The sequence below is a fragment of the Prosopis cineraria genome, unplaced genomic scaffold (assembly GCF_029017545.1).
Source record: "Prosopis cineraria cultivar Desert tree isolate PC_DT_omini unplaced genomic scaffold, ASM2901754v1 PC8, whole genome shotgun sequence".
In the NCBI taxonomy this organism is placed as follows: Eukaryota; Viridiplantae; Streptophyta; class Magnoliopsida; order Fabales; family Fabaceae; genus Prosopis; species Prosopis cineraria.
In genome coordinates, this window is record NW_026555339.1 from 1,232,803 (window position 1) to 1,248,631 (window position 15,829).

At 31.6% G+C, this 15,829-nt stretch overlaps 1 protein-coding gene across 1 annotated transcript; it reads left to right on the forward strand.

The window, feature by feature from the left end:
• Window positions 1-4,138: 4,138 nt before the first annotated feature.
• Window positions 4,139-9,698, forward strand: LOC129317794 (peptidyl-prolyl cis-trans isomerase FKBP62-like). Its single transcript, XM_054962175.1, has 13 exons — window positions 4,139-4,538; window positions 4,685-4,771; window positions 4,907-5,164; window positions 5,291-5,371; window positions 5,452-5,532; window positions 6,044-6,238; window positions 7,043-7,132; window positions 7,239-7,414; window positions 7,561-7,683; window positions 7,776-7,922; window positions 8,386-8,513; window positions 8,615-8,735; window positions 9,399-9,698. Exons 1-13 carry the CDS (start codon window positions 4,340-4,342, stop codon window positions 9,510-9,512), a joined length of 1,800 nt encoding a protein of 599 aa, XP_054818150.1. The 5' UTR covers window positions 4,139-4,339; the 3' UTR covers window positions 9,513-9,698.
• Window positions 9,699-15,829: the final 6,131 nt, after the last annotated feature.

Consider the following 15,829-nt stretch of genomic DNA (forward strand, 5'->3'; position numbering starts at 1 on the left):
ACACACATTTGACCATATTATAAATGCATCTATTAAAACTATAAAATATTTAAATAGTCTACATGGTGGATCGATAGGCCCATATATATCCCCCTGGATACGTTCAAAAAAATAGGGGATTTAATTCCTACTTTTGTAATTGAAAGTCTTTTAATTAATTTTCTTTGAAAATAAGCAGCACATGAAAAATTCTTAAATTGAAGAATTTTTTAGTTCTTAATAGATGTTCATGTGAATTCCCAATAATTTTTTATATTATAGTTGACTCAAGATGGCTTAATCGATCATGCCAAATGATAAATGTATATTGATTGGTAAATTTTTTATTGACTATTGCATTTATTTCAAATGTAGTAATAGTTGTATAGTACAAACCAGAAGATGATGTGAATAATTTCCCTGTGACACATTTCGTTCTAGATCTAAAATATGTAATGTGCAGATATTCAACACCTTTCTCATTTATAGTCTCAATATGATATCTATTTCGGCAGATATCTTTAAAACTTAATAATTTTTTTTAGACTTAGATGAATATAATGCATGATCTATAGTAATTTTTATTCCTTTGAGTAATATTATAATTGCTTTTCCAAAACTATCGATTAATTTGGTATTAGCCACTATGGTATTGATGCTTTCAGCTTTTATTGTTACACAAGTAAAATATTTTTTATCTTTAAACATGATATGCGTTGCAGCACTATCCATGAGACTTATCTTCATTTTTGTGTCCAATAAAAAAATGGAATATCCATAATCTTCAATAAAACAAAGAGAATGTATCAAAATAAATAAAATGAGATTTGTTCAAAGCAATAATGTTTTTATTACAAGAAAACAAGAAAGTTAAATGAAACATAATCTAAATTACAAGAAAACAAGAAACATAATTCAAATTATTTTAATTAATTTTTAACCAAGCTTGTCTAATCTTAATGTTCAAAGAAACCAATGTCATAATATCATGATCATTAATACTATCTAACTCATTGATATCATCATTTTTGCATGTAAAATTTGCCTCAACATTATCATTTTAAAAAGAAAAATTTGATTCCACATTATTTAAATTTATTTTTATGGGGACTTGATAAAGCTTTGTTAGATGCTCGGGCATACGACATGTACATGACCAATGCTCCTTTATGACACATCGATAGCATTGATTTTCAACAGTTTTTAAAGGCCATTCTTATCTCTCGTTGGCCCTTCATTATTTTCCTTCTTTTGGTGGATATTATGATTATAATTAGTACCACCACCACTATTATAATGGTAATTAGCGCATCCCCTACCATGACCATGTCCACAGCAATTATTATATATAGTCACAGTAGGATGGAATTTATAATTTTTTATTAGCAGCTCATTATTTTGTTCAGCTATAAGAAGACATGAAATTAATTTAGAATGCTTTTGAAAACTCTTTTCACGATATTGTTGCTACAAAAGCACATTTGAAGTATTAAAAGTTGAAAATATCTTTTCTAACAAGTCCTCATTATTTTTTTTTCACCACATAATTTCAACCGAGAACTTATTTTAAAAAAATATTGAATTATATTTACGTAGAGTTTTACAATTTTACAATCTTAAATGCATGCATTCATATGAAGCTTTAGGTAAAATTATTATTTTCTAGTGGTCATACCTTTTTTTAAGATTAATCCACAATTCTAATGGAGCTTTTACCACTAAATACTCAACTTTTAGCCTTTCATGAAGATGATAATGAAAAAATATTATTGCCTTAACCTTATCTTGATTACTTGCTTTATTTTCAGATAAAATTGCATTTTCTATACCTTTAATGTCTAGATGAATTTCATCATCTAACATCCATGGTAGATAATTCTTTCTCAAAATAGCAAGAGCTGTAAATTTAAGTTTGATCAATTTTTCATGATTCAAACTAAAATAATAATGAAAATTAGAATTATGACAAAATTAATAAATAAAGCATAATAAATGAATATTATAGTAAAAAATCATTCACATACACATACTAAAATGATAAATAACCATAAATGAACCATAGAATATAATCTATAATAAAGCACAATATAAAAAATACAAATACAAATAACCAAACTTACTAAATGAGTAAAAATAAAAAATGCAATAAAGCAAATAACTGATGGATAAAGCAAACAGTTGATATGATATTACACATAAAAAAAATTATATTACCAACATAAATTGACCAACACACACATAAACAAACACAAAATGTATAATATGTATATATAGTATTAATTTAATGGAGGACTAAAAAAAATAAAAATGATATCAAATACATAAACACAAGAAAGAATAAAAAAAATAAAAATGATATCAAATACATAAACACAAGAAAGAAAAATAAATATATCAATCTTCATAAAAATATAGAACAACAAATAATAAAAAAAGCAATGATGATCAAAGAGATGTGATTAAATTAAATCATTAATCACATTATTATTTTTAAATTAATAAAATGAAAAAATGTAAAATCACTTTGTAACTAGGAAAATGAAAAGGTAGGAAAATAAAACAATAAATATAATGTAGTAAATATACAGACAACATGACAATAAATGTTAATAGAACAATAATATAAAATATAATTGTATATATAATACAAGAACACATTAATCTAATTAAAATCTCATACCTTATTTTCAGAGCTAAATTGTGCTGATAACATGTTATAAAATATAGTAAATATGAAGACAAGAGAAGAACAAGACAATACAAGAAATAGAGAGAAAATAATGAAGGAAAATTTGTATTTACTAATGTACATATACTTTAGATAAGACCTTTATTGATAGGCTTCCAATCATTTAAGTTCTATCATAATATTACAAAGATATAAATGGCACATAATGGTGCATTGATTAACTTTTGAAGGTTATAAGTTATTAACAATAATAAACTTCTTTCATGCCATTTATTAGGATATTAAGGATAAAAAAATTATAAAAATTATGAGTTATGGACATCCATAATATAATATTTATAATATATTTACAGTAAGATTATTTATTTACTCATATCTATAGATCCATAAATATATCTATATATATACACCCATAAGCCGTGCATCTCATTTATAATCTCGTTTCACCGCGCTACAATTACGTTTTAACCGCAACAATGTTTTGAATTATTCTCTCCATTTTGCCCGCCCCACCGTCCCACCCAATCTTCTTATTATTTGTGAGTTATCCACATTCGACATCATGCTTTCAACAGCTGCGTTGGAAAATTGCTATTGCAAGTTCAACATGGACAATGGTTCTATTCATTTCCAAAATCTTATTTCGGGGAGATGAATAACCTGTGACATGGCTTAAACGAGTAAAAACAATCGTTTTCTTTTCTACCAAGGAAATGACAGGACAGTGTACAACCTTAATAGTTAATATAATTACAAAATGGTATATTAATATAATTTTTTTAAAAACAATTAAACTATTGATAATTTTTTTGCCCCTTTTTTGGGCCAAAATCCACTCATAGTGTGAAGCCTAATGCTCCCTCCAAAGTATAGTGAGGCCCGCACTGTGAAGCTCCAATGGGCTAGATTATGATAAAAATAGCTTTGAAAAGACAGGTTCATGGGTCGTAGGCTTCTTCAACTCACACGCAAACTATGCGCCCTTTAAAGTTGAAGAATGGGCTGTAATGCGCAGCCTTCGTATCATCACATGGCTTGGGATATGGGCTTCAAGAAAGAAATTATTGAATCTGATTTGAACAGACTAGTGGATCTAAAAACGGACTGCATTATGGCCTGTACAATGGAAGCCTAGTCTTGTTGGAGATCCAGAACCTCCTCCTACATGACTGGAACGTGCTGGTGCAATTTGTCCCAATAGAGCAAGACACAGTTACTTCCTCCTCTCTTTTTGAAGTTGTTCCCCACTTTGTAAGGGATCTTGTATTGCAAAACCATGGGATTTCAATGGCCCGACTTCATTCAGTTCTTAATATAATATAGTTAAAGTAGGCTCAGCCCCCCTCGTTTACTAAAGGAAAAAAAAAAAGAAATTGGCCCCCATTCAGGTGCATTACCGAACCGTTACTGTGTTCCTGACTCCCTGTAGATTTATATTTATTGGATAAAATGACAATATCACCACCACCAACAAGAAGGCAACTGGATGGTTCCCACATTGCCACAGTGGCAAATGCGGAGAAAGGGATATATCGTGTACGATCCCGCCACAGAGCTCCGCCACAGCCCACAGCAGACGCTTCTGGGCATCATTTCAATATTCTTGTGGAAGAATAAGAACTGTGGTAGCTGCCGCCTGCTGTCGTGAACGACTGATCGGAAGGTGAAGCCATGGTTGCTGAGAAAGCCACGGACTTGTCAGACTTTGAGGACGAGGATGACCTCGACGAAGAACCCGGAGAAGCGATCGAATCGGCGCCTCCACAAAAGGTTGGCGAAGAGAGGGAACTCAATAATTCCCGCCTGAAGAAAAAGCTCCTCAAGCCCGGGCGTGGATGGGAGACCCCCGACTACAATGACGAAGTAACCGGTACTCATCTCTCCAACATTCTGGTTTTTAATGGAAGACAGTTGTAGAAACAACGTAAAATTCAGTTTTTAGTTGAAGTAGATGAGACGTAGACACCGTTCGTTTCTCGTAAAATATAAGGATAACGATGGTGTTGCTGAATGCAGTTCACTATGTGGGGACTTCGCTTGACGGGACAAAGTTCGATTCCACTAGAGATAGGGGCGAACCTGTCACATTTACAGTCGGTCAAGGTTATTTCTAGAACCCTGGTTGATATTTGTCCTAGAGTTGCTTCTAGAAATTCATGGTATAATTTTTAAGGAACTGTTTGATTCCTGGTGTGATAAAACCGTGCTCATATATTGATACCTTGATGGGCTTGACAGCTCATGTGGTTGCTGGGTTAGATCACGGGATTATCACGATGAAAATGGGGGAGGTCGCATTATTCACATTGCCTGCCGAGTCAGGCAATGAAGCTGGGAATTCCAGTAGTATTCCACCCAACTCGATCGTACAGTTCGAGGTTGAACTCATTTCGTGGATCAAAGTAGTAGATGTTTACAAAGATGGTGGGATTATCAAGAAAATTATGGAGAAGGGAAACAGGAATGAGCGACCCAGTGATCTAGATGAAGTCCTAGGTACTGAAACGCCACACGTATATATATTTTTTACTTCCTTTCCTGTTAACATATAAACTAGATGAATTATATCCATCTAATGCTTTCTGTTGCTGGCTTCTCTTTCTTATTATTTTACTGCTGCAGTGAAGTACCAGGTTACACTAATTGATGGCAATACCGTTGCAGAGACACCAGAAGAGGGATTTGAATTCCATGTGAAGGATGGTATTTATACACTTATTTCACTGAACAGGAAGAGAATTTATGTTTATCTTGTGGCTGACCAATTATCATACTTCTTGAAGGTCATCTATTTCCAGGATTACCAAAAGTAATTATGACTATGGAGATAGGAGAGAAGGCTACGTTAATTGTTCAACCTCAGTGTATGTCTTCTGTTCTGTTAGTCCCTCAACCAGTTCTGTCTTTCATGTTCATGTATTTACTGTCCAGAGTCTTGTTGTGATGGAACAACCTTGGTGTTTAAAATATGAACTGGACTGAATTGAGAATGGTGATATCATCTTTATTGAAATGTTCTTGCCAAGTATTAGTCAATATTAACTTTTATAGCACTTTGATTACAATAGAATAATTGCTATTGCTAAAAGAAGTTAACTTATGGGACCAGGAAGGAATTAATATGCATCAGTCATGAGAAGCCAAATGATGAAATTACAAGTGAAAGTTAACACTGATCTAGGTATAGCAATGTCTGTGAGTTAAGGTTCAAACTTCAAATCCTATTAATCTCAATGATTTTTACAGATTCATCAGCTATTCTATATGTGGATGCCAGCTTTTAATTTCATTGTCTTCCTCAGCTTTGGGGATCTTGTGGTCCAACGTCTCAAATTAGTTTGAACTTTGAAATAATGATATTTTTGTTTACTGCAGATGCCTTTGGAGAGAAGGGGGGAGAAGCAGGAAGCAGGCTCCATTCAATCCCGCCAAATTCAGTATTGCATGTTAATATTGAATTGGTATCCTTCAAGCCTGTTATTAATGTTACCGGAGACTCCAAAGTTCTAAAAAAGATACTTAGAGAAGGGGAAGGCTCCCTCACTGCCAATGAGGGTGCCATTGTTACGAGTAAGATAATAATGACCAATTCATTATTCAAACTGAGCAAGTGCTAATTTTATGTGTTATGTTATCTGATAACATAACATTAATACGACTTGTAACATCAGTAGCATTAGCATATAAGACTTGTAAAAGATACCTGATAGATCTGCTCTGAGATGTTACTCTAATTATCAAGTTTAAAAGTGAACTGAAAATGATGTAACTGACAAATCATTCAAGCCATATCTCTTCTATCTATTAATAGTCTGTGACAAATTTCATGTGTAGCTTTCACAGATTCCGTGCCACTTTATATGTCTTTGACAGATAATTTATTAGATCTGGGGAAATTTTTGAATTACTTCAAGTCACCATATTGAAGGCAGTTTTGTCAAAAGGTGAAAGGCGAGCTCAAGGGGCAAGTAAATAAAAATGTGTTTGGCAATGCATCATGCTTCTATGAAATCTAATGTTTAAATATATTAAGGAGTGTACTTTATGTCTCACCAGATAAAACACTTAATGCGACACAAAATGGAGCTGATATTTTATAGTAGAGCTTTGGGCTAGAAAATAGAAGATCAGGGATGGAAAATTTATGATATTTACCTTCTTTTCTTGAAGCACAACGAAGAATCACCTCTTAATCATAATATGGTGAACAACATTAGCACGTTTGAGTTGCAACCGATAGATATATGGACATTTTTTTTTCCTTTTAGTAATATCCTTTTTGTGGTATATATGAGTTATATGATATTATTCCAGCTATTTTCCATTGCACATCTCAATCATATGATTTCTTGATTCGGTTTGATTACCATGCAGTTAGCTATGTAGCTAAGGTAGAAGATGGCACAATATTTGAGAAGAAAGGAATTGATGAAACAAAGCCCTTGGAATTCATAACTGATGAAGGTATTTTTATCCCTACTGTTGCCTAACTTTGCTTTTTACTCTTTTGATTTATAGTTTGAGCCATCTAGGAAGAAATCATACTATTTTTTGTATGTCACTTCTGTAGAACAAGTCATTAGTGGTCTAGATCGAGCAGTGGCAACAATGAAGAAGGGTGAGAAGGCCATAATAAGTATACATCCTGATTATGCATTTGGAAATGCTGAGGCAAGATTTGATTTGGCTACTGTTCCCCCGGGTTCCAATGTAGTCTATGAAGTTGACATGATGGACTTTATTAAGGTAACATTTTACTTTCCACAGTGAATTGTAGATTTTGGCTTCATTCTATTGAATGTGAAGGAATCTTATTTCTTAGAGAAATGGAAACCAGAAATATAGTTTGCTTGCATATTCATATATGTATATTCCCCCCCCCCCATTAAAAGGAGAAAGCACCATGGGAATTAAATAATAGTGAGAAAATTGAGGCAGCTGGGAAGAAGAAAGAAGAAGGAAATCTGTTATTTAAAAACGGCAAGTATCAGAGAGCAGGGAAAAAGTACGACAAGGTATGTCTTGTTTTGAAGTGGCTTTGGTTTTTTGAAATTTCATTAATCTGTTTCTAGTGTTGTTAATTCCATGTTCCTCTGTCTTCTCTTAGGCTGTTGATTATGTTAGTGAAGATGAATCCTTCAGGGATGATGAGCAAAAGCTAGCTAAGGCACTGAGAGTGTCATGCTGGTTGAATGGTGCAGCATGTAGGCTCAAACTTGATAACTTTTCAGAAGCAGTTAAATTATGCTCGCAGGTAAACAGTCCACCAAGTCACGCATAAGATTTAAAGCAGCCAATTCAATGAGCACATTTTCTGGAGAATATAACATGTTTGTGAAAGGGAAGGGCGACAAATTATATGCTTTAGGTCAAGTACTTGGGAAATAAAGGGAAACAAACTAGTTTTCATAAGAGTACTCTTCAGTTGTTAAGATTTTCTTGAAATCACTGATTAACATTCAATTCCCTACTAAATTGTTTCATGAACATCAGCCTTATTTATGATGGCCTGAAATGTGGATGGTGAGAAGGGACTTCAAAGTTGGTTGTGTTAAGATTGTTCTTTCCTGAATTTAACTTCCTATTTTTTTTTTCCAGGGGGTATTATGTGCTATAGGCACTGTTGAGACAATGTGATTATTGTCCGGAAAGAAATAGCATAGAGTCCATAGTGTTAAGGGAAATTATGGTCTCACGTTTCATGCTTTCTGCACCAGGTACTTGATGTTGAGTTCCGCAATGTGAAAGCATTGTACAGACGAGCGCAGGCGTATATAGAAACTGGGGACTATATTTTGGCAGATGTAGACATAAATCGAGCTCTTGACGCAGATCCACAGAACAGGTACATGATAGACTTAATCCTATACCAATGTGAACTACTTAAATTAGGTTGGCTGTTTGAGTTTCTTAATATTGGAACAATTTGGTCTGTTCATTTTCCAGGGAAGTAAAGCTGCTTCAGAGGAAATTGAAGCGACTTGAACTTGAGACTGACAGAAGAGATGCTAAATTCTACGGAAATATGTTTGCACATAAAGAAGAAGACTCGTTTGTGGCAACAAAGGTGATCAGTGTGAAAACTTGTTTACTCTTTTCTGCTGTTGGAAGTTTTTTTATGTCTTTCCCCGAGCCCCAATTAGGAAATATTTTGGAGAAAGATTTGATTAAGTGCAGGGATTAAATAAGTTATAGATATAAATTTCACTTTGCAATTTTAAGCCAGGACCTGTTATGGTGTAGAATCACTGATATGGTAACAGAACCGATTCAAGCTCACTCCGTTTAACTGGAGAGTGTGGTTTTGGGACTGATTTGTAGATTATTGGGTTGAGAGAGCTAGACTGCTTGTATCTGAACTTGCGGTTTGTCACTCTAGAAGGACTCAGTTAAAGAGGGTGGGGGTGGCTTTGTGAGATTCTCGGTCTTGCTTTTGCATTTGTCAAGTGGAGAGATTCGGGGCGTTTAGCATGTGTCTTGGAATGCTTGTTGATCTATGAACTTAATTTGGGTGCTACTCAGAGGAGTTTATCTGTTCAGGTTGATGCCTTGATCGGTACCAAGTCTGATGAATAGTTTCAGGTTTCCTAGTAAAATCATTACATGTGGGAAAACTACTTGTGAAAATAGTGAATAGTTTCAGGCTTCCCAATATTTGGTTATAAATTCCTGCTACCCTTATTTCATTGTAGTGTAAATTGTATATGTAACACAAGCTGCTGTATTACAGAGATTGAAGGTTGAGAAAAGCAAGGAAGAAAGGAAAGATGAAGAGGTCGTGAGAGTGGAGGTGGACAAAGTCACTGACAATGCAGCTTCCCCTGATGGTGATGTAATTAACTAAGGCTTGATCAATCCATGGAACTTGTATAATACACGATAGCAGAAAAGGGAGCACTCAAAATGAAATGAAAGAGATTTTCACGTCCAAATTCTAACATCTCGGGAAAGAGGATATATTTTGAAATCGTGGGATTGGATCAAAATTCAAGGCAGCACTTTTGCAATGTTAAACTAATTAATTTGGGTACTCTCGGTGGTGGAAAAATAATGGGTCATCTTAAGCAAAATTTAACCATTCAATACGACTTTGAAAGTTTGAATCTACGGATGATGTTTTTCTTTTTTTTGGGTTAAATTATTCAAATATGAATGATTGATGTGGAAGGAATAATTTATAAACTCAAGCCTTATTTTTTAAGTTAAAATATGATATCTTCCAGTTAATCTTGCTGTTTTCTCCTTTTCTCCCCCTATGCTCTGTGGGATCATTCTCTATTCCGAATCCTAATAATTTTTGATAAAATAGTACATTTTAACCCTTTAAATTGATAGTTGGGGAGTGCTTTAAAGGAATTTTAGCCTCTTTCACATCAAATGCTCTTGCGGAAGGACAGACTCCGGAACGATGATCATCTTTATCTTATATTTAATTTTATCTAGATACGAAATTAAAACAAGCGACAACTACGACTATTATGCAAGCAAACAATCTATTTTGATTAAAATAGGACCATGAGCGGCTGTTGAAGTTGAGAACCCCGAATTTTAAAACATGGGTGCTGAGAGAAATATTAATGCCAAGCAAGCACGGCTCTGTTTCTAGATCCGGCTTCTCTCTGGTCATGTTTGGTAGGTTGGAATTGTGAAGATGGAAATGGAATTGAGATAGGAATCTGAATAAAGTGATGTTTGGTAGATATGAATTACAATTCCTGGGAATCCTAATTCTATGGAAAAAAGCTAATTTTGATTCCTTATGTAAATCTATGGAATTGGGAGCAATTCTATGGAATTGTAATGTTTAAGACACTTTTGCCCTCATACAAATTCCAGAAAGACAAATTTGCCCTCAAAAAAAAAAAAATAAAACCCTCATATGCTAGCAAAAAAAAGAAAGAAAAAGGGAGTATAAAAGGGTGAATAATATTTTTTCTCATTATATATAAAGCGTTATAATATATATATAAGATGGTATTATATATAATATTTGTATATAATTTATATATTTATAATATTTTTTGGTATAAGAAGTAGAATTGATTTGTTTGACATTTTTCTTCTAAATCTACATGTTAGTGTATTTATTTTAAAGTAAAAGGGATGGGAACCATTGCCAATTTTATTTTCAAGAAAATGTTCCCTCTGATGATAAAACTTTTTGTTTGGCCCAAGCTAGTGAATAATAGTTACAAATATAATCTATGATTTATATAATATTTTATTAATATATAAATACATAAGAAAATTGGTACACAATTAAGTTTTTATTATGTTTTAATTTTTTTTTATATAGGGGTATTTTTGTCTTTTAAGTATAATTCCATTTCCAGTCTTGCATACCAAACAAAAGTAATGCAAGGATTCCATCTAATTTTTCTGACATACCAAACATACTTTTATAATTCAATTCTATTCCAATTCTGATTCCAATTCTGATTCCAATTTCAATTCCAATTCCATCAAAAACTATTCCATCATACCAAACGGGGCCTCTATTTTTCTCCTTCTCCATTTCCTTTTCACTTTTTAGATAATCATTGGATTCATTTTTCAATAGTTGAGATTTGATGTTTTATTTAATTTTATGAAACATCAAATTTCAATCATTAAAAATAAATTTAATAATTAAAATGAAAAGTAAAAAAAAAAAAAAAAAAGAAATGAAGAGAATCCAACTCCCCGTTTCTCTACGTAACACGGTATAGTTTTAAGTTTTTGAGGGAGGGTGCATTTTTATTTTTGATTAAACCATGTGACGGTAGCTACAGTCTGCCGCGATACGTGGACTTCACAGTATGCCCTCTCCCCCTTTCTTTCCGACACTCCTCACTGACACCACCCTCACACTCTCTTATTGGTCAAAAGGATTATGAAAAATATGAAAGGTTAAAGATATTGAAAAAATGTTAATAAATTTTTTAAAATATATAAATAATAATTTAATCTCTTAAAATATTTAATATTTTAAAATTTTTAAAATTTTTAATTATTAATAAATTTATTTAAATTATTAAATTATTATAGTTAAAAATAAATAATTTATAAATTTTATTTAAATAGTCACAATTTTTTATATTAGTAATAATACAACAACAAAACATAATTTTGTATGTTAAATTTTTATTTGTTGTTGTATTATTACGAATATAAAAAAGAAGTTGTGAATATTTAAATAAAATTTATAAATAATTTATTTTTAATAAAGATAATTTGATAATTTAAATAAATTCATTGATGATAGCAAAGTCTCTAAAAACTTTAGAGAAATTATAACAATTTGAAGAATTAAATTATCATTTATATATTTTAAAAAAATTTTATTATCATTTTTTCAATAATATTTGGAAATCAGGACCAAAATTCAAACATAAGATTTATGTATTTATTCTCATATATTTAATATATTTATATTCAATAATTAAGTCATGATAAATGAATGTTAATATATTAATTAAATTTATAATAATATTTATAAATAATATATAAAAGATACATATATCTTAACTTAATTAAAAAATAAGTATATTAAATATATAATATCAAGTATATAAATTTTCCCCTGTTCAAAAAACACCCACAGTCCTTCAAAGGGATGAAGTTGTGCTGAGAAAATTATCAAAATATCCTTCTAATTTAAAATTGATCGGTATTAGAAAAGTATAGTAGATCCCACACGTGCTGTAATGTGACAACCCTTTTTTTTATTGTGTTTTTGGAGTTGAAAAGGCAAACCGAAGCTTGCAAGAGAGTTAGTTACAAAAAATTTAGAGGGTCGAGCAAAGGCTCTTCTCTCCATAGAAAATTCCTTGACAACGCCAAGGAACTTCTGTCCAATGGAACATGACACTTCCTCGTTACTTTTTAATATATAGGGTGATAGAAGTTGAGAAGTCTGCCTGCGAAAAAGGGAAGAAAATATTTTATACTTTATAAAAAATAATAAAATGATTAAAAATATTAGAAAAGGAAAACTCCACGGATGATTTAAATTCACAATGGTATGAACTTCAATTATCTTCCACATATTTTTAAAAATATGTTCACGATTTCAAATTTTTTTCAAGAGTCTTCATTAATTTTCAAAATTCTTCAATGCGTCTTCAAGACATTTTTTTAGAATATATATTAAAGACTTTTGAAAAAATGTAAACCATAATCAGGAAAATGTGAGATTTTTATTTGAATATTTTTCTAAAACAAAATATTTTTTAAAATAGAATATTAAATTTTCAGGATAAAATTATTGAATATTTGAATAACTTAGAAAATATTCAAATATTTTCATAACAATGCGAATATTTATTAAATTATTAGAATATTTCAATTTAATATTCTTTTTTAAAAATTTTTTTTAGTGAAAATATTCTGAAATTGTAAAAAACTCATTGTCCTTTTACTATAATAGAATTTGTTCGGTTGTCTCTGTCACCCTCTATTAGATTTAGATTTGGTGCCTATCTCTAGTATAAGTATTGAGTGCTTATTTCATTTAAGTCATTAAAATTTATATCAGTAATTTTAAATTCATATTCCACCTAAGATTAATAAATGTTGAGTTTATTTAAATAGTTAATTTAGATTTCAAAGGCTCAAATGGAACATGTATTACTTTGTCAAGTGAGAGGAATCCCAGACATGACTCTTTGATGCTCTGGCTAACTAAGGCCCTGATTGCTCTACTTTATCTTCCCTTCTCTTTGAAATTGGTGATGTAGGATTGATGTGTTCTTGCGTTGAAGGATTATTTACTTTTCTAACTCTAACAAATTGGCTTGTAAGTCCACTTAAGTTTAGGGTGGAGGAATATAATGGTAGTCTTCCTGCTCTTGTTTTAAATCTATACTTATGGATTAAGGTTATTTCAAAACTTTGATTGAATTGTAGCAGTTCTTCGATTTAAAATCTCTATGCTGGTTTATAGCATTTTTGCTTGTTGGTCATTGATGTCAGATTTCCAGTGTCATTCTTTTAGATTTACCCACTCATACTGGGTTCTCTCACACAACACTTCCCACCGCCACTCAATGTAGTGACTCTAAACAAATCCAACATGCCGTTCGATTTTTCAAGAAGGTACTATAGTCTCTGTGTGTGTGTGTATATATATATGTGTATTTAACATGGATAACTTTTTTACGTTAAGGAGAGAAAAAGAAAAGTTATCCCTGCAATCCTTAGTGCTCTAAATATTTAACTATTGTTTCTTATCAAGTGGCTGGCTGTTCACCCAAAATTTCAATCAAACTCAATATACCTTAGTGGAGACTCGTATATTGGATTTATTGTCCCTTTTAAGAGTGTTCAATTTGAATCCATTTCGATTGGTCTAATATCATTCCGATCGTATCGAGACGGGTCACGTCCTAGCTCAAAAATAATATAGACGGGATATAAAAGGGATTACCATCTGCACGTCCTGTCCCGTCCTAAATATTATATATATTATTTTTTATTTTAAAAATATATATTAAAATATACTAATTATATTAATATAATTTATACTTTATTAATTATATCAATTATAATTTTAATACTTATAATTCTTATATAAAATTAAAGTTTTTTATATTAATAATTTTAATGATATAGAGTAAACAGAGTGAAATATTTCTTTATAATATATTAATTATATTAATACAATATATATATATATATATATATCTATTTAATAACTTTTTTTATATTGTATTTCTTGTTTCATTTTCTAAAGAATAGTTAGCCTAGCATATCTCAGCTAAAGTAGAAGAATAATGATTTGATGTTGTACTTAACTTGTTTATTGTTCCTGCTTTTATAGCCTAGAGACCACTTATAATTGTTATTATAATGTGTAGTTGTGATTAATATAATTCAATAATTGACTTTAAATTATGGTAATTTATGTACTTGTGTTGTTTTGATTTAAAATTTAATAAATTATATTATTTAAAATTTTAATAAATGTTATTATTTAAATTTTTCTCTGACATTATCAAATTTATTGAGATGGTAGAACCTCCCGATCTCATCCTGATTTATAACGAGACGGGATGACTTTTGAGATGAAACAGGACAGAAGACGAGACAAAAATTTAGTCTTGTTTTTTTTTGGGATGGGACACTAGACAGTAGTATCCCGATCCCATTTCATCTCGTGAACACCTTTAGTCCTTGTGGTCCTTAAAATTTTGAAAGGTACGTCCACTTCTCATCTTTCAACCACATAACACAGCGACATAATTTTCCTTGAGACCCTGCAGTGCACTGAGCAAAAGGATGAAGTGCATGGATATAAATTTATACCTGTAATAGCTGAGTTCTTGATTTCTAGAAGGTTGAATGGAGATAAAAGCTAATAACAGCAAGATAGTAAAGTTTTTTAAAACTCTGGTTTTGCAGGAAATGAGAATAGTATAGAGACTTCAATTAATTTCAAGGCATGTTCTTAAATTTCCTTCTCTAGACATAGGGGTCTCATGATCACTATCCCTAACTTTAAGATGTTGATCTCATTATTAATTATCAAGGGATACTTGCTGGGAAACCCTAGCACAGACAATGCTATAGATCAGAACCATAAGATTCCATTTGCTCACGGGATGGGGCTCATTCCTGATAAACTCTGTGAGGTGATTTCTACATAAAGATATCGATATACCTGGCAACATCTAAAGATGAAGGGTTGTTATTGATCAAATAAATCAATCCGTGCTTGCAGTCATTGAAAAGCAGCTGTGGGGGAGAGTATCATAATCTAGATCGAGATTTATCGGCATATGAAAAGGTAGGCATTGATAATGAGTTGGTGCTTATTTGATTAATTTGGTTTTTCTTTTCATCATGTTTGTGGTAATATGTGTCTGCCAGTGAGGATTTTAAATTTTAGTGTGTCTCAGGATTAAGTGAAGCTCATGTTTTGCAACGCCGATGTCCCTTTATTTCTCTAAAACCACAGAAGTTCTCTGGTAGAAGATCTCCTGATGAGATGGCTGAATCCTTCCTTACCTGTTCTGAATACCCTTTGACGAATAAAAGTTAGTTGAAGTTACCCTATCTTAATTAACTTTAAAATCCAAACTTCGCAGTGACAAGTTTATCATCTTAATACTCATCTTGAATTGGATCCGTTGATCATTTGAATTTAAAGTACAGGGGACTCAACTACACTATCATATGGCA